This window comes from Penicillium psychrofluorescens (assembly GCF_964197705.1).
Source record: "Penicillium psychrofluorescens genome assembly, chromosome: 5".
Taxonomy (NCBI): Eukaryota; Fungi; Ascomycota; class Eurotiomycetes; order Eurotiales; family Aspergillaceae; genus Penicillium; species Penicillium psychrofluorescens.
The window spans coordinates 2,609,866-2,632,585 of record NC_133443.1 but is presented as its reverse complement, the minus strand read 5'-3'; the positions used below and the strand labels follow the sequence as shown (position 1 = coordinate 2,632,585).

At 49.8% G+C, this 22,720-nt stretch overlaps 8 protein-coding genes across 8 annotated transcripts; 6 read left to right on the top strand and 2 right to left on the bottom strand.

The window, feature by feature from the left end:
- Nucleotides 1-386: 386 nt before the first annotated feature.
- On the top strand, nt 387-1,059 carry PFLUO_LOCUS8263 (uncharacterized protein; the record flags this gene model as incomplete). The annotated part of the gene is made up of 2 exons (XM_073785981.1): nt 387-825; nt 1,022-1,059. The coding sequence occupies 2 exons, from the start codon at nt 387-389 to the stop codon at nt 1,057-1,059; spliced, it is 477 nt and encodes a 158-aa protein (XP_073642282.1).
- A 3,347-nt stretch (nt 1,060-4,406) lies between these two features.
- PFLUO_LOCUS8262 (uncharacterized protein) lies at nt 4,407-6,251 on the top strand (the record flags this gene model as incomplete). Its single annotated transcript, XM_073785980.1, has 2 exons — nt 4,407-5,364; nt 5,470-6,251. The coding sequence occupies 2 exons, from the start codon at nt 4,407-4,409 to the stop codon at nt 6,249-6,251; spliced, it is 1,740 nt and encodes a 579-aa protein (XP_073642281.1).
- Nucleotides 6,252-6,822: 571 nt separating this feature from the next.
- On the top strand, nt 6,823-7,604 carry PFLUO_LOCUS8261 (uncharacterized protein; the record flags this gene model as incomplete). Its single annotated transcript, XM_073785979.1, has 2 exons — nt 6,823-7,452; nt 7,509-7,604. 2 exons carry the CDS (start codon nt 6,823-6,825, stop codon nt 7,602-7,604), a joined length of 726 nt encoding a protein of 241 aa, XP_073642280.1.
- Nucleotides 7,605-7,935: 331 nt separating this feature from the next.
- On the top strand, nt 7,936-9,084 carry PFLUO_LOCUS8260 (uncharacterized protein; the record flags this gene model as incomplete). Its single annotated transcript, XM_073785978.1, has 1 exon — nt 7,936-9,084. The coding sequence occupies one exon, from the start codon at nt 7,936-7,938 to the stop codon at nt 9,082-9,084; it is 1,149 nt and encodes a 382-aa protein (XP_073642279.1).
- A 112-nt stretch (nt 9,085-9,196) lies between these two features.
- PFLUO_LOCUS8259 (uncharacterized protein) lies at nt 9,197-10,168 on the bottom strand (the record flags this gene model as incomplete). The annotated part of the gene is made up of 1 exon (XM_073785976.1): nt 9,197-10,168. One exon carries the CDS (start codon nt 10,166-10,168, stop codon nt 9,197-9,199), a length of 972 nt encoding a protein of 323 aa, XP_073642278.1.
- Nucleotides 10,169-10,835: 667 nt separating this feature from the next.
- Nucleotides 10,836-11,693, bottom strand: PFLUO_LOCUS8258 (uncharacterized protein; the record flags this gene model as incomplete). The annotated part of the gene is made up of 1 exon (XM_073785975.1): nt 10,836-11,693. The coding sequence occupies one exon, from the start codon at nt 11,691-11,693 to the stop codon at nt 10,836-10,838; it is 858 nt and encodes a 285-aa protein (XP_073642277.1).
- A 2,261-nt stretch (nt 11,694-13,954) lies between these two features.
- PFLUO_LOCUS8257 (uncharacterized protein) lies at nt 13,955-15,642 on the top strand (the record flags this gene model as incomplete). The annotated part of the gene is made up of 2 exons (XM_073785974.1): nt 13,955-14,148; nt 14,205-15,642. 2 exons carry the CDS (start codon nt 13,955-13,957, stop codon nt 15,640-15,642), a joined length of 1,632 nt encoding a protein of 543 aa, XP_073642276.1.
- A 4,799-nt stretch (nt 15,643-20,441) lies between these two features.
- Nucleotides 20,442-22,720, top strand: PFLUO_LOCUS8256 (long-chain fatty acid-CoA ligase; the record flags this gene model as incomplete). Its single annotated transcript, XM_073785973.1, has 4 exons — nt 20,442-20,881; nt 20,958-21,391; nt 21,453-22,576; nt 22,631-22,720. The coding sequence occupies 4 exons, from the start codon at nt 20,442-20,444 to the stop codon at nt 22,718-22,720; spliced, it is 2,088 nt and encodes a 695-aa protein (XP_073642275.1).

Here is a 22,720-nt window from a genome sequence, read left to right as displayed (position 1 = left end):
CCACTTGCGGGGTACTTCACAACATGGTACATATTACCTTGCTTGTATCATCCACGGAATTGTGGAGATCTGTTTTCCCGGCGTATATATTCTCATTCCTTCCTCGGGGAGAACACTGTATCAAACAGTATTGAAACCTGCTGCAATATCTCTTCTCAAAACCTCAACCATCCTCAAAAAACAGAAATATGAATGCCATGCAAACTGCACTTGCCTCCGGCGCAGTTCCTGGCCACATTCTCAATGTGGCCCCTGAAGGGACGAAAATACATTTGCTGGAACTAGGATGGCTGGATTGCGACGAGGGATATGTGACTCGTGGTGGTAATGGATGCCCGAAAAGCAAAGAAAACGAGCCCTTTGTAAACAAACGTCGCAGACTACCAATGTATGGAATCCTCATTGAACACCCTCATGAAGGACTCATTCTCTGGGAAACGGGATCCGGGGATGACTACCCAGTCCACAGCGGACCCGTGATCAATGACATCTTTCCTCGCATTGAGTATAAGCCAGAGAATAGGCTTGAGGTTGCCATCGCGGCAACGGGAAATCGGATTGAAGACGTGAAAAAGGTCATCATTGGCCACCTCCACGCGGATCACTCCGGCGGCCTTGATCTTTTTTTCAACCGGCCAGATGTTGAGATCTGGGTTCATGACCTGGAGCTACGGAGTGCATTCTGGTCTGTGGCTACCGGTGCGGACATTGGTGTCTACCGGCCCAACTATCTCCAGTTCAGTCTGAACTGGAAAACCTTTGATGATCGAAGCATCGATTTCTGCCAAGGGATTACTCTACATCATCTCCCAGGCCATACTGAAGGTATGTCTTTCCTCCTTTTCTTTTTCTTGGACACCTACTAATTGGATTGTTAGGACTTATTGGAATGCAAATCAATCTACGAAATGACGGTACCTTTATTTTTATCAGCGATCATTGCCATGTCATCGAGAATGTTAGCCAACCCTCAATTTCCCCTTGGGAATCAATGACTGAAAAGCACTAACTCATCTTCTAGTGGAGAGACGGTATTCCCCAAGGATGGCTGGCCCGTGACCATCCGTCTTGGTTCCAGAGCACCCAGCGCCTGAAGCGTCTTGAATCCACTGCCAAAGCGCGAATCATTCCAGGGCATGATGAAGAGACTTTTAATGTTCTAAAGAGCGAGGGTAAATGCTGGACATGATGTCCGTTGGCCGATAGGAAGAGATAAAATGAGCAAAAAAAAAAAAAAAAAAAAGTCAAGGCAAAGGGTTGGAACCTATCTTCACTATCTGGAACCGAGTGACTAGCAGTAGATAGTATCTTAGAGAGAAAGGCGGGAAGATATTCTTGTGCAAATTTTACTTGCCTCTCGTTAAATGAAGAAAAATCTGTGTTCCATCGGCTCGGTGTGGCGATGACTATTCGTTCAATTCTTACGTTAATCAGGAGAGAAGCGAGAAGTTGGGGGAAGGAGTGATATTCGGGAACGAAATGTAATTTAAAACCTAGATGCATGAACAAGGCAACTCAGGATGGAAAGATGTTACCAATAATACCTTAAAATTTCAGCCTGATCAGTGCTGTCCCTGTTTCTTGTAAATTAGCTAATTCTTGGGCCGTATCGTCGTGTTATTTAAACCGTCAGTCACCCCGGATTCGCGCCATCAATTTTCCAAATCTTTTCATACATCCAAATTGGTCAGCTTTTTTGATATGCACGCAATGGGCTCCTATAATGAGGCACCTCCTCAAGGCTCTGCCACCTTCGTTGAAAGGGTGCTACCCAGCCAGCAAGCCGACATGAATCCCGTGGAACCCAACAGAACCAAGCACAAGTTTGGGAACCCTGCAGCACTGTACGATATACAGCCCTGTATACTTAGTATTCGATTAACTTGATCCTTCCAGGGGACTCACAGGATTCTTGATGTGCAATACGCCGGTGACTATTGATCTGATGGGATGGGGGTTTTCCGGAGGATCGACTGGAAATGCTGCTGCTTCTACGTAAGTCAACGGGTACCACCCTTCAGAAGTTTTGCAGCAAACCTGTCGATTGCTGCTGATGAATTTTCTAGGGGGGCTTTTTTCTCTTTTGGCGGTACCCTGATGATGCTCGCGGCGATCGCAGACTGGATTATGGGCAATACTGTGTCGTCGGTAGTCTTTGGAACCTTCGGTAAGTTTCTCTTTATTTTCCTACCTCTATCTTCATTTCAACTACTTGCAATCAGTTTCAAGCATTTTCAGACTGGATAGACTGACACTGGTTGCCTTAGGCTGCTTTTGGGTGACCTATGCTGCCACCATGGTTCCGTGGTTTGCTGCTGTGTCTAACTACGAAACCACATCGCCGACCGGGATCAAAATCACAGATACTGCATCGTACGACGCTTCCTTTGCGACATGGATGATATTCATGGCGGTGATGTGTCTGATCTTCATGTTGTGCTCTATGCGTGCAAACCTTGCTCTGGTCGTGATGCAATTTTTCTTCGTCATCACTTTTGTACTGCTGCCAGTGTCCTTCTGGTACCAGGCGGCGGGCGAAGCAATTGTCGGACGGAAGCTGCAAATCGCCGCTGGTGCAATTAGCTTCACGGGCAGCGTTATCGGATGGTACATCTTTATAAGCGTCATGCTTGAAGCAGCGGATTTTCCTCTCATGTTGCCACTGGGTGATCTCAGTCGGCATGCTCCTCATCGAAAAGTGCCAACAGAAGCTTGAATCTGTCCACTGCTAAAAAGACAGGGAGGTTATGAGCTGATTAGCTTCGGTTTGATACGAGATAACACTCACCCATAGAATTCTGCGCCTTCATACATAAGGTAACTGGGATGTTCTGGTCGATGTGATTGTATATAATTCTAGGCAGACTCTCGGTTGCTTTCACAGCAGCGGCAGTTATCCTCTACATCCCAGGGAATTGTAGGTAATTTGGAAGCCACCCAATATCGATCTTACCCTTATAATATCATCACTTTTTTATCAATTTAGACTTGGCTTCAAACTGGAGTACATTATAGAGCACTTGAGAATTAAAAATCGACGTTACGTGCCCCATACAACAGCGGAATGAAACGGCCGGATATCCAGTACTTGTTTGAGTCAATACACAGTCGAAAAGCTCAATATTAATGAGACATGATCAGTCCTTCTATGGGCTCGGCCAACTGCGGTTAGTGGGTATTTGGTTAGTGGGGTACTGGGTATTTGGCCCCATACTTCGGTTATAGCCGATTTCCCGGCGCCGGATTTTGGGCAACGGAATTTCGGCGGGACTCGGCTAAAAGGCCGGACATCCTGGAGAACAAAACGCAACTCGCCAGTAAATCTCAGAACGGAAGACTCCACGTCCAATCGGTGAATGTATTGATGTAGATGCCCGTGATATTAGCTGAGCGTATTGCGGTCCTCAAGGGAGCGTTTCCCTGGTTCCTGTTTGATCTAGCCTACGCTGCCGCCCGAGAGGGAGCTGAGTAGATGCTACATCGGAAAGCAGACAGCTCAGTGAAAACCTGTTCAGCACGCGGATTGAGCGAGATAGGACCACCATGATGAGCATTAAATCCTGGAGACAGAATACTCACGAAGAGCTGGAGTGATTCTAATAGGAAAGTATGTGATTGTATCGTCTGTCCCCCGCTCAAACATCAAGTATGTACAAAATAGTGCTTAAGACACATCGTCTGAGGAAAACCAGATGATTAAAAAGCCAAGACAGTAACAAAATTCAAACAAATCCAAAACGCTCAAGTCACCATTCGCTGTGCCTCAACTTCTCCGTGCACCGGATGAACTTTGGATTCATACAAGGGACACACGCTCCACCATCTCCACAGTACTCCGTAAAGCAGACTGGGTTTCTCGGGGTTGTGGAGGGTCACATGACTTTGTCAATCTTCTCTGAGATCATCGAAAATCACGCTGTCGAGCACATGTTGACTGGAAGTATCGGGATGGAGCACACGCAACCGAATCTCCCAGCGTCAGCGGGCTACTCACGACGGGTAACGGCCTGCATAGAGTGCAAGAGACACAAGGTACTATCCATCCATCGCGGAGACTCATCCGTGGCTAACAGACGTAGGTGCGATGCGTATTGTCCGGCTCAAAAAAGCCCCCTTGTCAACGTTGCCTGGCTCGGAAAACCCCCTGCTTGTTCAAGAAGGACCCGACCCGTTCTCTGCCGTCCTCTGATCATCGGTCTGCTCACTGATATCTGCATCAGATTCGGGGTCGCTGACTTTTGAACAGGCTACTTGAATCCCTGGGGAGTGACCTGAGGGCCATTCACACCGCCGTAAATGAACTCCGCGCTGCGGGAAATCTGCAAAGTCTACCGCCATTGCAGACGCCGAATCTGCTCTCTGAGTTGTGCTCAGGTACGAGATCAGTCGATGATGATAGACAACACATGTCTCCGCAATCGTTCGACTCGACCGATGTCAGTACCGAGCTTATCGACAGGAATTCCGAAGCTCTTAAATATGACGAGACCATTGCTACCCAACCTCCCATTCAATCACTCTATCACATCACCCACCTTCGCAGCCTACGCTCACAGCGACTTCTTGCACCCGCAGATGACTCTGATCCCAGCAAAAATGAGCCAAATGATCTGATATCACGCAAGGCGATTAGTGCAGACGATGCAGAGATGTTGGTCAATCAATACCTACAACGGACGGATCATTATCTCTACGGGGTAGCAAGTCACTATAAGAATTTGAGTGACATCCGGCATGCGTCACCACTCCTCCTCACGGCCATCCTGATGGTGGCTGCTTTACAAAGTCCAGATGGTCAGCATTGGTACCAGCTTTGCTACGCAGAACTTCGCAAGTTAATAGCAGATTTTACCTTCTCTCATTTGGTCACGTTAGAAGACCTTCGGGGCCTTTGCATTGCTTGCTTTTGGATAAGTGATATTTCGTGGTCAATATTGAGTCTTGCTATCAGACGTGCCGTCGAATTAGAGCTTCACAAATCCCCCATAATGGCCATAGAATCCTCAAAGACGGAAGAATATCCAACGGCCCAGGGTCAAAAATCGAGAAGACTGATCGACGGTGTGCGACTATGGTACCTGCTGTATATATGTGACCAGCATCTGTCCATTCTGTATGGAAGGCCCTCTATCATGCGAGATGATGAGGGCATCCAGAAGTGGTCGCTATATCTTGCGGTCCGTCAAAATTCCATCACGGATGTGCGCATCCTAAGCCAGATGGCCCTTCTGCAAATCTTGAGATCTGTCTCCGAAACCTTTGGCCAAGATCCTAAGCGGCGCGTGCCGACTGTGCTCAAGCCGCGACTGGATGCTTTCAACCAGGAAATTGATCAGTGGGTCACTCATTGGCTGAGTATATCTCGTAAGATTTCCCTAACAGTCCTCTCAGTCTCATTAAGACTTTTATCTCTCTGTTTACCCTGTACGCCGAAACCCTGATGGATTTACTAATACTATGGGTTTACAGAAGACCACCCGATTATCGGATCCTACCCGAGTAAAGCAATCATGCTACACCACCAATTTTCCAAAGTTCTCATTTCCTCTCATGTTTTTCGTGGCCTGGGGCCCGATTCAATCAAAGATCCGTTTCCTGCTGAGTTCAAAGACCTGGCTTATGTGGCCATTAGTTCGGCCATGTCCGTCCTGGAGCTCACTGCAAAGGATGTAGACATCGTGAGCGCGTTTGTTGGCATCCCTCACTATTACCACACCATGATTGCCTTCGCATGTTCATTCTTGTTAAAAATCGCGAAAAGGTACCAGAACCACGTTAGCATCGATACTGTGCTCGTTTTGGATACCATCAAGCCTGTCATCAAGCTCTGTCTTGACACCAAGTGTACCAGCTATCACCTCGTCCACTGGATCGGGCGAGGACTTCAAGTGCTCCTGGCAGACTATATGAAATCCACACACGAAGGGGATCAGCTAACAGGAACGCAGACCCAGGATGACCCTGACTACACTGCACGCTACCTTTCTCATATGTCTGACCTTCCGATGAACGGAGCAGAAATGCAGCTGGACTCCAACAATAGCGTATGGGAGACGGCATCCGCAATGGTGTACAACGACGGCATACCCATGACTTTGCGAGGGTATTCTGACCCTTCCGCGCAAGCAGTAGATTCGATGTTTGACGACGAGGCATCTTTCCGGCATGATTCCAATAGTTCCTCAGGAGGTCCATGGGATCCGTTTACATCATACGCTTTGATAGAGCATCTGGGACTTGGTTTGTTGTGATGATTATTCTAATATACGGTTAGCCTTCGGTAATGTAAGCCCCCAAATTTCCTGTTTAACATGATACTTATTAATTTCTAGTATATTTAGACCGTATCTAGCCTATTTATAAGGTTTAAAAGATTTCCTATGTATTGGGGTTCAGATATACATACCCAGTGGCAATGTATTTCGGGTACCGTAATCTAGCTGACGGTAAAACTGCCGGCTGGGCAACAATCGGTGTTCGCGGCTACCCGAGCGTAGCGCAATCTGCGCCCGGAACTAGATGCCGGATGTTTTCATCGATTCTCTATCGCTGCAGTGGTTCCAAAACGCGATGGGCTCTGATGCTGGAGTGTAAACATGCAAAGCTGGTCGAGATCACCAGTTCGATGCTTCATAGTCATCCTTTAACATCCTTTGAAGCTCTACATAGCTTCCATCGTAGCTCCTTCATATAGTGAGCTTATGTCGCCACCCCCCGCGTCAATCATTTTAGCTTTAGCGGGGTGAACGCCCCCATCATGTCCACCGCGTGTCTTACCAAACCACCATTCATTCACTCATGACTCCTGCCATTACAGCAAATATGAGTGCCATCGGGAGTATGGGAAACAAATCTGTTCAGGAGCCCCCGTATTCTATGGGCATCCGACCAGAGCACGTCACCGAGTTCGAACGACTCCTCTGGATCGAACCAAAATATGACGCGCGCTCAGCAGACGAGTACTGCATCCGATATGACAGCGACGACTCGACACTCTTTACTGTGACGGGGATGAGATACAACGAAAAATCTACGCGCGAGTTCCGCGATTCGTCCGGCCTCCCCTTGTTCGAAAGCCAGAAGGTCTGGTCGCCGGGCTGGAAGTATCGACGGCCGTGGCGAGTTCGCTTGCCAGGCAGCAAAAACGCAGATCTGGTCGATATCCGATCCAAGGGCGTGATGGGTAACAGCTTTGAGGTGAATTTTCGCAATGCAGTTGCGCGTGACACCAAGAACGAGGCCGATAGGATGGTCCATCTCGTGGTGCGCCGCGTCTCACCTGTCTACCGGGTGTACGAGGTGAGAGTGGCGGGCATCAAAGTCGTGGATATACGCGAAAGCATGGAAAGGAACAGATCCGTGCCGACAGGTCGGTATAATTCGAGTGGGGGTATATTGCCTCCTCGGTTGGTGATGGAGGTATTAGTGGCTGAGAATTTCGATCTGTCTCTGGTAAGCTTTTAGTATTGATCAGTGGAATGATGCCGTCGGCTGACGTGGGATGGCAGGCTGCTCTTATCGTGGTCCTGGTCTGTGACATGGGGTTTAGCGCAACTCCTCCACACTCGACTAGTCGGATGCATGCTACTCTGAACATTCCGTAATATATCTGGGACCGAGAACGGATGCAAGTACTCCAGAATGAATAATGAACCAATCCACATTCCCGCATTTCCAGGTAGTTGGCACCCGCTGACTCAACTACAGCTTGAGTCACACAGGCTGCGGCGATACTACATACAATCCGGGCATAACCACGCTAGCCTTGCGGGTCACAGATCACAGCTGGAATTAATGGCCAATGAACGGCCGAAGATGACGCAGCTCTAACATTCAGTGAGGCTGCTGGATTTCGTTGGTTTCAATAAGACGGCTCTCTTCAGCACTTGTTTATTAAACCCCCCCAAACATCAATGGGCGAGACAAACCAGGAAAATGCCCCTCACCGACCTCCCCAACGAAATCATCGCCCTCCTACCACAACACATCGACAACCTCGAAACATTCACCAACGCATCCTCATCATGCCGACTCCTGCGCGAAAACTTCTCCAAAACAGATCCCCGCACCATCCTGCGTCTAGCGGCGAACTCAGCACCAGTCTTCTTCTCGCCGCACCCACACTTCCTAACAGCCATCACAGCCCGCAAAGCAAGTGCCTGGGCGCTGGGGGATGAATCACGCACAGAACGCCTCCGGGAAGCATTCCAGGGCGGCATCGAGGGACTATACTCGTTCTGTCTCGAACACTCCAGTCTGAGCATGGAGGAGATCCGACGCACGCATCTCGCCCGGTTCGAAATTATCAATGTCTTTTCTGATCGCATTGATAAAATGGCCGGCGACCAGTGGATGCACACGCCGAATTTCTGGAACGGCGGTGTCAGCTCGGCGTATACGCTCTACACGGATGCTGAACGGGCCGCGTTCCAGATCATTATCTACGGGGAACTGTTCGCCGCCAGCATGGATGCGTTCCTGGATCCGGAGCAGAACCTGCCGTGGTTCGATATCGGTACCCGACTCGACTACTGCAAGTACTGCATCCCAGACCTGTCGTGCGATTCTTACGACGCCCAAAACGGGTCCCCGGGACTGGAGGTGCACCCCACGGGCCCGTATTCCTTCCGCAACAATAAAAAGAAGAAATCCCCTCCAAAGGACCTCGAGCTGGACCAGGTGGCGATGCGCCATATTACCGGCTGCGGCCGCTGGCGGCGGATGTGGGGGTCTGCGATCCGGGAGATTCTTCCCAAGGCCGAGGGGGAAGGCCAAGAGTTTACAGAGCAAGACGAGGAAGAGGAGCATTGGAGGAAGAAGTTGCTGAGGAGAGCGTTGCAGACACAGGGTCTAGAGGGTATGCAGATCATTACGGCGTCGCCGGGGAGTGTGTCCCCGGAGTGGGTGGAGAGGACGCGGCGGATCAAGGACCAGATTGATAAGCTGGAGAAACCGCCTCCCACGCAGCGATTGGGCAATTGGGCCCAGTATCTTGTTTTCTTCGCGCCGGATCTTACGAAGGAGGTTAGGGTTACTATTGCGACGTACTCGGGGTACGGGTGGGATGAGGATTTGGTTCCGTGATATGATCACAAGGGTGGATTCAACGGGGTTGTTTCATTGGATTGTTCTGTCAGTGGAATGAAAGAAACCATGAAGCAAAGCCGGCTTATGGGGCGGGCGCCTTTGCTCCCCGTTACATGTACTCCAGAGTTTGATCGGCGCAATACTGTATAAACTTGTACAAAGACCCTGTACCTCCATCCTCCTCTCTTTGCATCGCTTGCAACAAGTCCTGCCTTGGATTCGGGTGTAAACGCCCCCAAGGCAAGACATACTTACCGCCGTCAGACAACTCAAGCTCACTTGAGAGACCAGCCCAGAGCGCGGTGAGAGCACCCATTCTTGAAGGGTACAGCAGAGGAGCGGCCAGAATGGGCACAATTGGAGACAAATGACGGGTCAGCGGGGCTTTCAGGTTCCCAGGATTCACGACAACACTCAATATGCCATGTGACTCGGCTCCGGAGGCAAGGTCATGGGCTAGAAACCAGTTGCCGACTTTGGTGTTTTCGTAATTGCGCTGAGGGTTTGTGTTTGGTTGCAAAAGCTCCTCGAGATTCACCCCTTCTTTGGCAGCAGACACATCGACGACAATCGAAGCTGTCCAAACGACACGCACAGAACCAGGTGACGTGTGCTTGGCCGTAGATTTGAGCGTGGGAAGCAATAATTGGGTGAAGAGGTAAGGGCCTAGGCAATTTGTCGCCAATTGAAGTTCATGGCCCTGGGGCGAAGTGGACCCGAGTGGTGGGTTTGAGACCCCAGCGTTGTTGAAGAGAACATCGAGTCTGGACTCGACGGCGGTGTAGGCCTCCACAGCAGACTTGATACTGGCAAGGTCATCAAGACGGAGGAGAAGGAAGGCCAATTCGCCTTGTGAGTCTGGGTATGCGCTTTTGATGTCTGCAATCGCTTGCGTGGCTTTCTCTTCCGAGCGGCCAGCAATGTACACCTTGCCCTCAGCCTGGTAGAGGATTTTGCACAGAGCCAGACCCACGCCAGAGTAGCCACCAGTAACCACAAAGATCTTCCCCTTCTGGTTGGGAAGATTTGACTCTGTCAGAGTGGGCGCTGGTGGAAAGAACTGCGACCAAGTGGTTCCCATATCTGAGATGGATGGCTGTTGAATCTCCTGACGAAAAAGGTAGAGGTTTGCTGGAGGGGGTGGGGGCTTTTTTATTTTATCCTCGCATGGATCGGGACTCTTATCACATTGGGACGACAGAAGATCAAATCAGCGCTAGCATGGTAGGACGCTAGTGTATATAATGTCTCGGTAACACTAGTATTTTACTAGTTGGTCCATCTGCCGCATCCTGATCTCTTGATCTCCCATTATGGAACGCTATCCGTCCCAGGGCTATGCGCCGCCTGGAATACAAAAATTTTCCGTTTCTCTGCCCCGATAGCTAGCCTAAATACCATCGTTTTGCATCATTGTCACATCTGACTAGCTGGTAGATTTGCTAGTGGATGCGCGTATCGTTAACTCTTAGATAATTAAAAAGCCTCGCGATAACATACAAAATTACCTAGTATTTAGTTCAAATAGAGATCAACCCGAAAATTATCGCCATCTCGGGACGCTACGCTTACAATAAAGAAGATATTTCCCGCCGTTAAAAAAAGTGCTTGTAATGGCAGTTTTAACGAAAATACGCGTGCAAAAGCAGGAAAAATAATTTTCCTCCCAAACAGGTTGCACTTTGCATAATGACTACTCGTTGACTCAAGTGATTCTGGATGCGTGCGGACATTGCTGTGATGCCACTCTATACATCTGACTTCTTTACCAGTCGTTCGACTTCGTCCAATGCCGCCAACTTCTTCACCGTACTATCGAATGTCCCGAACGGCAGCATACTCCCAATCTGCACCAGCCAAGCTTGTGGGCCCCTATAAACATTGGGAGGAGGACTGCCTTTTAAAATGTCCTTCACGGCAAGATTTGCCCATTGCTGGGCCGGCATGCCGTTGCCATCATAAACAGTCCCTCGAGTCGTCCTCTCCACCACTTCCTTGGCATCCGTATAGATTGATCCAACGGGTAAAGAAACGATTCTTTCCTCCTTCCGTCGGTTATTCTGAAAGTTCGTTTCGACAAGGCCGGTTTTGAGATCCACAACCTTAATACCAAACATCTTGAGCTCTAGCCGCTGACAGTCCGAGAACATAGCCAATGCAGCCTTCGAGGCAGAGTATGCAGATATAAATGGCACTGCAACCAAGGAGCTAATTGATGTGTGGTTGACAATCATCCCCTTCGATTTCAGTAACAACGGCAAGAAGGCTTTCGAAACTGCCAAGGGAGCCCACACATTGAGGTCGAATTGTTTTTTGGCATCTGGGATTGACAGGTCTGAAAAAGGCATATAGTAGCTCCCGCCGGCATTGTTGACTAAGATGTCTAATTCGGTCACTTCACTTACACACTGCGCAATTGAGCTATCGGACAGCACGTCCAAGCGAAGTGTCTTGATGCCTCGCGATACCATCTCTGACATTTTAGAGAGGTCTCGGGCTGTGGCGTAAACTTCCAGACCGGCTTCATGGAAGGCAATAGCGAGAGCGGACCCCATACCGCCATCCGAGCAACCGGTTATGAGGACCTTGCGATTAGGTGGTGACATGGCTTGAATATTTGTATAATCACGAAAACAACATCTTGGTAAAATTATCAAAGATGCTCCGAGACCAATATATATTTGTGAAATGTCGTGACGTCAGCCAAATGGTGGTGGTAGAGCCTCTTTTCAGCTCTTCTATTTCCCCTCTTTATTTCCTGTATTGTTCTAGTGCTTAGTAGAGTAGTTAATGCGCTAGTGCTCATTAGTTATTGCGCTCCCTAAATCGATCGGCATTCCCAGAATTATTCTAATCAGAGATTTATTTATTCGTGTATTGCAATTCCATTTAGGTAATCGTGCTCTCGATTTTGGAAGTCTTAGACAATTTGTGGAAGAACGGAACGAACGGGATCCAAAGAGTATTACCTAGAACACCATAACTTAAAGTACACGAACAATTATATCACATAGGGGGCTAAAAGTATTAAAACAAATCGCGTTGCATCACCCCACAGACAAAAAGTAGGCTTATTGCCAAGAAGAGGCATATCGTACCCCGAGGGTCCGATATGCATCCTCGTGTTCTCCTCATTCACCGTATATGCGGGGGCTGTATCGTCAAGGTTCTTGAAGTCATCCGCTACCAAAATGATAGAGTCAAGAGCTAGGGAGCCATATTCGTCGCCTTTAATAGGCTTATTAATAGGCCTAATTGCGACTACTAGGGTTATTATAAGAGCCGAATACTACGGTCGGAGGTCGATAAAATAGCTAGGGAATCGCAAATGGGTTACATCGATCGAATGTGTGAATTCGATAGGATTTACACTCCCTCCAACTATCATCTTTAAAGCTAAGACCTACTACTATGAGGCTTAGTATGATAACCTACCTAGTAATTAGAGAATCGAAATTAGCGAGAATGGTTAGACTATAGACTAATTTAGGCTTCGATAGCTACAAAAACAATTTATCCCTATGACTACTAGTCGTACGAAGGGTAAACATCGACCACTTATTATGGATGGCTATAGTAGTCATTTAGCAGCTGATTTTGATAAATCATGCGCTGAAAATGATATTATTACAATTTGTATGCCTCCGTATTCGTCGCATCTATTATAGCCCTTAGATATAGGCTGTTTTGCCCCCCTAAAGCGCGCATACGGGGGCTGATTAAGGCTAAAGCGCGATGCAATATCAACTATATCGACAAGCTTGACTTCCTTAAAGCATTCCCACAGGCTCGCATAGAAGCATTCAAACCATCAATAATTCAAAGCGCTTTCGAAGCAGCTAGTTTAGTGCCATATGATCCAGATAGGGTCATTTCAAAGCTTGATGTTCAACTTCGGACTCCTATAGAGAAGTCACTGGAGTCATTCCCACGCTTGAGGCGTTGTTCCCAGATATCGCCAACCCATCCGCAGCATACACGGAGGTTCAGCAACTGATCGCCAAAGCCAAAGCAGCCAATGATGTCGCGTACAAGCTGCGACTTCAAGATTTCGAGAAGTATCGCACTGACAAAGGCGTGCTACGAAAGATACTGGGAGGAACGGAGCTCAAAACCGAAACGGTGTCCACAGGAATCAAGAACCCTGGGTCATTCCAAGCCCTAGATGCAGCCTGCAGGAACCGAGGCTTTGCATACTGACGTCCCGGGGTTTCCAGACCAGCCTCGGGCCGGGTGCCAGACATTCCAACAGCATGACCCAAATCACTGGAATGCCCTGCAGCAGGCCCGGATGGCGCTTCAAAATGGACATTGTGAGGTGCCAACCGATGTGCTGCTCTAGCGGCAACCGTTGGCAGCATGAAAATTGCGGGACTCCTCAAGTCGTCGGGGATAGAAGAGCGCAGAGTCATTCATGTCCATATAATTTCGAGTAGTATGTCAATGATCAACTAGTGGTGAAGTGAAGAGCGACACCGCGATGACGGCCGCGATGACGGCTAGGATAACGGCTAGGATGCCTCGTTGCCACGCGGGGAGATAGATAGAAGCTCCAAACCAGCCTCCGTTTTGGGAAGTAGTGGAAACGGAAGATTCAGACAGTAGGGAGCGCTAGACATATGGCCCGCATCGGCCTATTGGCCACGGTGGTAAAGGGGGGGTACCTGATCTACCGTAGAAATTACTATGTACAATGTATTAACTTACTCATTTTATTTACAATTGCATAATATTTTTGCGGGCAGAAAACGTTTTGTCCCTCTTGCAACCATCGGTTTCCGTACGCGTTCTCATCTCCCTACCCCGCTATCGCTCAATAACGACAAGGCTATCCCTCGCTATAGGCAGTCATCGGCCGACATCCAGCATGCTGTCTCATATCCAGAATCTTGCGGTCCTCGATCTTTTTGATGCTGCCAGTGAAGCCGACGTCGACCGCGTTGAGGCTCTGCTAGAGTCCGGCGTCGATCCAAATGCTCACTTCGATGACTTACCCTCCCCCTTGTTTGGCGTGGAAGACGACTGGGCTAGCGCCGAGAAAAGCACGTACCCGCCCGTCGCGTATGATGATGATACTATGCTGCCTGCCCTTTGTCGCCTGCGGGCGGCATAGACAGGTCCGCAGCTATACGCACGATGACGGCTTTGCTTAAGCACGGCGCAGATCCATATGCACTATTCCGCCAGTTTATCCATATCTATCGGATCGTGCCTGCATTTCCCGGCGAGCCCAAAGATCCCGAAGCGGATGACGAGGAAAATGATCTCCTTGCTATGAGGAACTGTGAGGAGCAGATCCAGCACTGCGATCTGAAACTCGAACGTCGCCGACGACTCGCAGAAGAAACGCCAGCGGCAGAAGGTGATTCTGACTATTCGAGCGATTGGGAGATAGACGATATCGATAATGCTCTGAACTACAAGGCGGAATATCCACGCAAGTTTGGTGCTTATAGCATCGTTCACACCCTCCTCGAGCACGGCTTGATGGTCAAGCCCGTGCTAGACTTTCTCGGCGATAATCTCGACGTTGAGCGACGGGACCCCCAGGGCCGCACGCTCTTCCTCGCCGCCTGTCGAAGCAAGCTAGGCTTAGATGCTTCCATTGAGGGCAGGTATGATGGCCTTAGGCAGCATAGTCGCTTTAGCGGTCTCCGCGGCCTCAGAGAAAACCCGTATCCGCAGCCCGACAGCCCTTGGAAGCATTATGAAAGCGGAGACACCATGACCTGCACTGGCCGAACCCTTTTCGACTTCTTCGTGTCTCGTGGCGCCAAGCTCTTTGCAGTCGATAATTATGGCAAAAACGCGTTCCACCAGCTGTTCAAAGACTCTCGTGACTACTATGAGCATCCCCCCATCTCAGAGACCGCACTTAAATACCTCGTCACCAACTGCCAAAGCCTGATCAACCAGCCTGACCACGCAGGCTTCTATCCACTTCATCTATCCATCCGGCGCATGGGCTCTTATTTCATGCTTGAACCCGACGTTGAGCCTGAGTCTATTTTTGAGCTTGAGACTCCCGTGTACGATCTCCTTGCTAGTGGGGCTGACCCCTTGGTTCGCGATGCGCGTGGGAACACTATTCTTCATTACCTTGCAGCCTGCCGTCTTAGCAATAATGACCGAAGGGGCGACAAGCAAAGAGAATTGCTTTACGTCTTTCTGGACCGTGGGGTTGATGCGACCACGCGTAATAGCGATGGCGCGTCGGCGCTTGAAATTTTTGTGACGACAGAAAACAATTCTTACAAAAACCCTTTGGACGGGCGTCGAGAACAACCGGATCTCGATCGCTACGACGCCATTGGCAAGGAAGTCTTTGGGGCACTCGAACGCGCGGGGTGCAGTCTAACGGAGACGAATCCTACCGGACAGACATTATTGCATCTAGTGGCCGGCCGGCACTCTGCTCGAGCTTGGCCATGGTTTAACTTTCTTCAGGCTAAGGGCCTTGACCCTATGGCTAAGGACAGGGAAGGGAGGACACCATTAGATATTGCGGAGGAAAACGTCCATCTGAGATGGAGATTGCCTAAGCCATCTAGCTGATTCTTCTGCATCCCAGGCCTATACGTCACCCAGGAACCGTCGATTACTCAAGGCGGATCTACGAGATCAACAACGTGAGAAGACCGATGTCTTTGCGGACGATGGACGGTTGATAGGGAATTTCTTCAAGACGTTCCGACAGGAAAATGAGGCCGGATTAAAGAGAATTCATTGGCTTAGTGGACGAAGGCTCATAGATCCATGGTTGCATTCCTTGACTGAGAAAGCGATGCTTCCCGTCTACTCCACAAGCAGATAGTACAAATTCGAGGAGAGGTCTCATTCACGTCAAAATACCACTTTCGAGAGAGACCAGTCCGATGCCACAACTGCCAGCAATATGGACACAGACGGGCTCAATGCAAACGCCCTAATGTCTGCGAGAAGTGTGCCGGGAACCACGGAAGACAGGAATGCACTACACAGCAAGAAAAATGCGGAACATGTGGAGGCGAACACCAAGCTTCTGACCGCCAGTGCTAGGATCCATCTTCCGCATCCTGACCACCTAATCTGATCCATCGAATCTAGGCGTCTAGCGCAATTTCCGCATTCCGGCAGTTTTCCCGCTTTCTGCCCCTATAAATTCTAGGATAATAGATAGACTGAATACCATCGTTTTCATCATTGTCGAATCAGACTACTTGGTAGAATTACTAGTGATTACGCTTATTTTACATTTCCACAAATGGTACTAAAGTTTCGGACAAGCACTGCCGCTGTACATAGTAACCTTGGCTTTGCCGCAATTCACATCTCCTGTCCTTTAGCCAGATTCACAATTCTTGCATCGCATAGCATTGGGTGTGATTTCTCGCTCTAAGCCGGTAGCTAGAGTGAATCTTTCTAGACGTAGATCAGACACCGTCTATCACTCTGCTTCGTGTTGCCGCCCAGCAGCGACGCTAGTGTGTCATCCAAGGGATTTCTCGTGCATCAAAGAAAAACCGCACACACTTAGCCGGGCTTCGCATCGATGGACCTAAACATCCCTGTTTGTGGTTGTTGACCAGCTTCGGGGTCGTAGAGAACTCCCTAAACGGCTAGGGTTCATATGCTATTGTATTCAGCCTCCATGATGAGATGAGGGGAACCTTGTCTCCAACGCTCCTATCTAGCAGTTTGGCCCCCGATCACCGTCATTTCCTAGCCTCAGTCCCCCTCTTTGGCTGCCAGGCCCACAATTCCGAAAGATGCAGCACCGTAGACAGAACCAAATGTATCCCAACCAACACAAGCCCAACAATCCCAACAGGCAACGCAACCATAGAGACATACTTCGCAAAATGCCCTTCCCAATCGTGAACCTTCATGCTCCACCCCGGCAACCACACGCGATACCAGCCTGTCAGAACCCAGTACCCCTCGATAGGCTCCAAGGACAACAGACCCAGGTGAAAGATGAAGAGACGGCGAGCGTCTCTTTGGGAGTGTATGTATCCCCGTTTCTCGAGCCAGCGGGTCGCCTTAGACCCGGACTCTGGCCATGGCCCATCCATGAATGACGTCCACCAGCTGAAGTAGATGATCAGGAGGATCCAGTGCCAGCTGTAATAGAGCAGCCAATACGGTATGTATTGGAGAAAGGTGCAGTCGTCGCAGTTTGACGTAGCCATTATTATAAGGAGGTGTCGGTTGTAACTAGGGGACTGTAAGAGGAAAAGCGAGCATGGGCTCAGTTGATATAGGTTGTCAGAATAAGTATCTACTATATAAGGCTGCGTGCGTTGTGAAGGAGGTGAGGTGAGCAGCGATCTCCCCAGATCGCCAGGCTTTCTAACTCTGTTTAGACCATTTGCAGAGCATTCCACGAGGTTCCTTTGAGGTTTACTGTATTACAACGATGACTCATTTATTACCGTTCATGCAAGACGATACAATTTGACAGGGGGGTTGAGGATCGACAACTTCCTACATATTACACTTACCAATCTTCCCAGTTTAACCACTATTGGTTAAGGCGACATGGCTCCAAGTCTCTCCCCTGCAAAGCTCGTTCTTATAGTAATATGGTTAGAGAGCGAGTCTTTTAATTCCGGGGAATCCAGTCGTAGGGGCGGAGTGGTAAAGTTAAATTCGAGAATCAGGATGTAATGCTCCCTCAGTTCCCCATAGACTCATTGATCCCCGTGTCTACCATAAACATGAAACAATAGACCTAATTTCTTCAAAAGAGCGACGCTCTACGGCCAGGTCAATCCCGTTGCGCTTCGGCCCCCATAATTTCCACGAGAGGGGACCCGTGAATCAACGTATCAGATCTCGTGTTTGTCGGTTGATACAATTCTTTCGGGCCAGAGTTTCGCCACGGATGCGTATAAACATGTCCACCAGTCGCTTGCGCTGGCCCAGTCATGGTCGGTTGGCGTCGCCTTCTCCATCGTCGCTCAGTGACTGCCCAAGCCACAGCACACAGTGCTAAAACGCCCAGGGGCACGCCGACCCCGACGCCAATTGCGATGCGGTTATTGTTTGAAGAAGGGGTGTCTTCGTTTCCTTCTTTTCCGGGCATAGTAGTATTAGTGGTTCTTGGTGTAGATGGGTTGAACCGACTGCCGGTAACATTAACCAGCGCAGCCCGTCCGAAGATCATCTCTCCATCATCGAGAACAAAGGGCGTATCTCCATCGGAGCATCGAGAAGCATTATTATTCTCGCTTTGATAGCCGCAGCAGTAAATTGCACGGCTTTCGTGATTCAGTCCCACGCTGACAATCGGGGAGTTAGAGCCGGTTTGGGAATTTACTGTGTAGTGTCAGCTAGTCTAGTCTGCGAATCAGTCTCAAAGTAGACAAAAACCGACCGCAATAATAAGCGCAGAAACTTCCCCAGCCAGAATCCGTGCAGGAGCCACGATACAGCGTAAATGGCTGGGTGGTCGCACTGAGGCAGTATCCGGTGGTGAGACAAATTGCGCCCGTCTCACAGCAGAAAGTGGTACTATTGCTACTACAGGGCACCGCGTTGGACGCGACTGTCCGGTCGGGATTGTAGCATGTGGCTTCAATTAGGGCGGCAAATATGAAGATCGCAGCTACAGGGTAAAGAAATAGGAGAAGCATCGTTTCGCGATGGAAGTACGTGGCCACGCCAGGGGCAACTTGAGAAAAGAACAGCCAAGAGGGAAACAGGGTTTCTAAAGGGATTAGTGTGATGCTGGTGGCTGGGATAAATTTTATGATCCCAGTCTAGTGCAAGTTATTCGGGCGATAACGCTTGCTCCTGTTGGCCCCATTTCTCTTCGGTTGATGATCCCTGTTGCTTGGCAGCCTATCAGACATGCGTGGTGCCAGTAGCAGACTCCGCTTCAGTGGCATGAACCACTCAGGGACAAAACCCACCTCACTAGGCCAGATGTCTGAGAGGCTAGGCACCAATCCATTATACCCAGATCTTCACGAATTCTCACCATAAGCTCACCCGGGCCCACAGGATATTTGAGAAACGGGTCCATAATCGGCGATATTATCATCGGATCACAGCACAGCCAAGGACTCCATTATTTACTTTGCTGAACAAGCACACGCTACCGGCATGGGCATGTTAACTAATATAATTGGCGCGCTGTCCCAGTACACAAGACTGGTCAATCAGAATATAACCAGTTTGTCCTTGTTTATCTCACCACTCGTTCCTCGAGGGGTCATCATTCGCCTAATTTTCACCTTTTCCATCATGCTCGTAAATCTTTAGTGTATTTATGTCAACGCCTACCAGCGTTCGAGCCTAGAAGCCAGTGAGTCAGGGACACTACCAAGTGATTGAGAAGTTGAGAGTTGTACGTTGACAGCCATGATGTGGCGTTGTTCTGGAGCCTCAGCTCGAGCGTACACACTAGTTCCGCAGTTGGTGCAAAAGTAATGTGGAAATGTCTTCGATGCAAAGCGATACTCCTTCCACAGATCATCAGCCCCGAAGCGCGACTGTGTTCATGGGCTCTAGCTAACCTTGACTGCGTCGTCACTGTGTTGGATACTCACATCCGCTGTCTTGGGATAGATCATCAGGTAGCCGTTGATTTTGCAAATAGAGCCTATTAATCAAACTTTCTGTTAGCAGGCAGATAACTATGAGCAGTTTAATATGTTCACAAGGCCTGTCTGACAATTGCATTGCGTCACATTTTGTTCCGATATTGGAGGTGATATCTGCATAGTGAACCTCACCTGTCCACAGTGGCAGCCGCCATTGTAGGTTTCGGAGTTCTCCATAACGAGCGAAATATGACGGGCAACAAGGGTAGAAGAAGGGAAATTGCAAAGGGGGAGGGGGATATACCAGAAGACCTGTGAAGAAATAGCATTGCTTTAAATATCCTCCCTGGCCTGATGATGACCCTAGTCTTTTTCTGTGATCTCGTATTCGAGCTCACAACTCAGCCAAACAATCGGTCAACCAGCATGGAGCGGGCACGTACATGGACGGGGGAATAAGAAACAACCCCGTATCCGGTGACTCACCATAACCCTCATCGAAGCCACAGGCCGATGAACCCCATGTTTCAATGGTTTCTACAAAGCTTCTAGTCGAGGGAGTGGGGTAAAAGCCGGGGGGGAGAGGGGCCTGCAAATCAATAAGCTTCGTAGATGGTGTTGGCCGATCCCGCTTTTATTTCTGTTGGGAATGGCTCGAGCATATGGGCCGACCGCTCATGTCAGCCTCGGCTGAGTTGACCAGTAACCCCCCCGGCGTCAACGTCGACCGCGAGCTCGCTTTCATCTGTCTAGTCTCACCTTTGTTCTTGGTATTCGCATCCACAGCTTAAACATTTTTGCTGCACTTCCCGAACCACCTCCACCATGGACTACAAGTCGGGTATGATGCCTCTGAACTGGGTGCACAAGCCTCCCTTCACTGTCGAGGCTCCTGGCTACGAGAAAGTCCCCGGCGAGACCATCCCACGCCGCCATTTCAGGTTCAAGGACCAGCTGCGCAACTCCCCCGCCGAGGGGGTCCACACCGTCTGGGACATTGTCCAGCGCAGCGCCCGAATCTACCCAAACCACCACGCAGTCGGCTACCGCAAGCTGGTCAAGCTCCACAAGGAAACCAGAAAGGTCCAGAAGAATATCGATGGCGAGATCCACGAGGTCGACAAGGAGTGGCAGTTCTTTGAGCTCAGCCCCTTCAACTTCTACACCTACAAGGAGTACGAGACTCTTGTCAAACAGGTCGGCTCTGGCTTGCGGAAGATTGGCTTAACTTCCGAGCACAAGCTGCATTTGTTTGGAACCACTAGGTACGCCTTCTGCTGATCCCCGCCGGGAGCACTCCTCGTCTTGCCATGTCGCACGGCCCTGACCATGGCCAAACAGTGTCAGCTGGATCTCTATGTCCCATGCTTGTGCTTCTCAGTCTATCCCCATTGTCACGGCCTATGATAACCTCGGCGAAGACGGCGTCGCCCATTCCCTTGTCCAGACTAAAGCTGACGCCATGTACGTCGACCCCCACCTGCTCAAGACAGCCACTGGTCCTATCCGCAAATCAAATGTCAAGACCATCATTGTCAACGCCAACTGCATTTTCGCCGAGGGCGGCGAGATTGAAAATTTTAAGAAGAACAACCCCGATATCACCGTCTACACGTACGAGGAACTCCGCACACTGGGCGAGGAGAACCCTGTCGACCCTATTCCGGCCAAAGGTGTCGATCTCTACTGTATCATGTACACGTCCGGCTCCACGGGTCTCCCCAAGGGCGCTTGCATCAAGCATGAGTCCCTTGTTGCTGGTGGCAAGTACTTTCGTTCAGTTCATGTGGCTGTTTTCCTTGATTATAGTCGCTTTGCTAACCATCGCTCCGGTAGTGACCGGTCTCTGGACCAACGTCGAAGAATGCGTTAGTGACAAGGAGTCAGTCCTTGCCTATCTTCCCCTTGCTCACATCTTTGAAATGGCACTTGAGAACCTGGTGCTATTTATTGGCGGCACTCTCGGATACGGCAATCCTCGGACGCTCTCCGACATTTCGGTCAAGAACTGTGCTGGTGACATGCGCGAGCTGCGACCTACTGTCATGGTTGGTGTGCCCCAAGTGTGGGAGACGATCAAGAAGGGCGTGATGGCCAAGTTGAATACTTCGAGCTTCCTCCTCCAAATGCTCTTCTGGGGAGCTTTCAACTACAAGAACTTTATGTCTATGAACAAGCTGCCCGGAGCGAATATCCTCGACCCAGTTGTTTTCTCTAAAGTCCGCGACCTGAGCGGGGGTCGTCTGCGCTTTATCATGAACGGAGCTAGCAGTATTGCCGACGACACGAAGCACTTCCTGTCACTCGTGCTAGCACCTATGCTGACTGGCTACGGTCTAACCGAGACCTGCGCCAACGGTGCCCTCGGTTGCCCTCTCGAGTTCTCTCCCAACGCCGTTGGCCCTGTGCCGGCTTCTATCGAAGTCAAGTTGGTCGCTATCCCTGACATCGGCTATGAAACGGACTCTGGAACACCACAAGGCGAGATCTTAATTAGAGGAATGCCGGCTCTGAGCGGGTACTATGACAATCCCGAGGAAACCGCGAAGGCTGTGACGCCCGATGGCTGGTTCAAGACTGGAGACATTGGTGAGTTCGATGCTAATGGCCATCTTAAGGTCATTGATCGGATCAAGAATCTTGTCAAGATGCAGGGTGGGGAGTACATTGCCCTCGAGAAGCTCGAGGCCGTGTACCGCGGTGCCCACACCGTCGCGAATGTTATGGTTGTCGCCGACATGAGCCAATCCCGCCCCATTGCCGTAATTATGCCCAACGAGAAGGTCCTGGCCGAGGAAGCCGAGAAGCTTCATGTCGACAAGCATAACATGTACCAGGACAAGAAGGTCAACAGCGTTGTCCTCAATGACTTGCAGACCACTGGTCGCCGCGGCGGTCTCAAAGGCATGGAGATCGTTGCCGGCGTTGTCATCACCGAAGAGGAGTGGACTCCCGTCAATGTCAGTCTTCCCTAACCTTTACCAAGATATACTTTCAAGCTAATTTTAGTTTAGGGTCTTGTGACTGCTACCCAAAAGCTGATCAGGAAAGCTATTCGTGAGGCATTTAGGAAGGATATCGATAAGTCCCTCAAGGGACTCTGA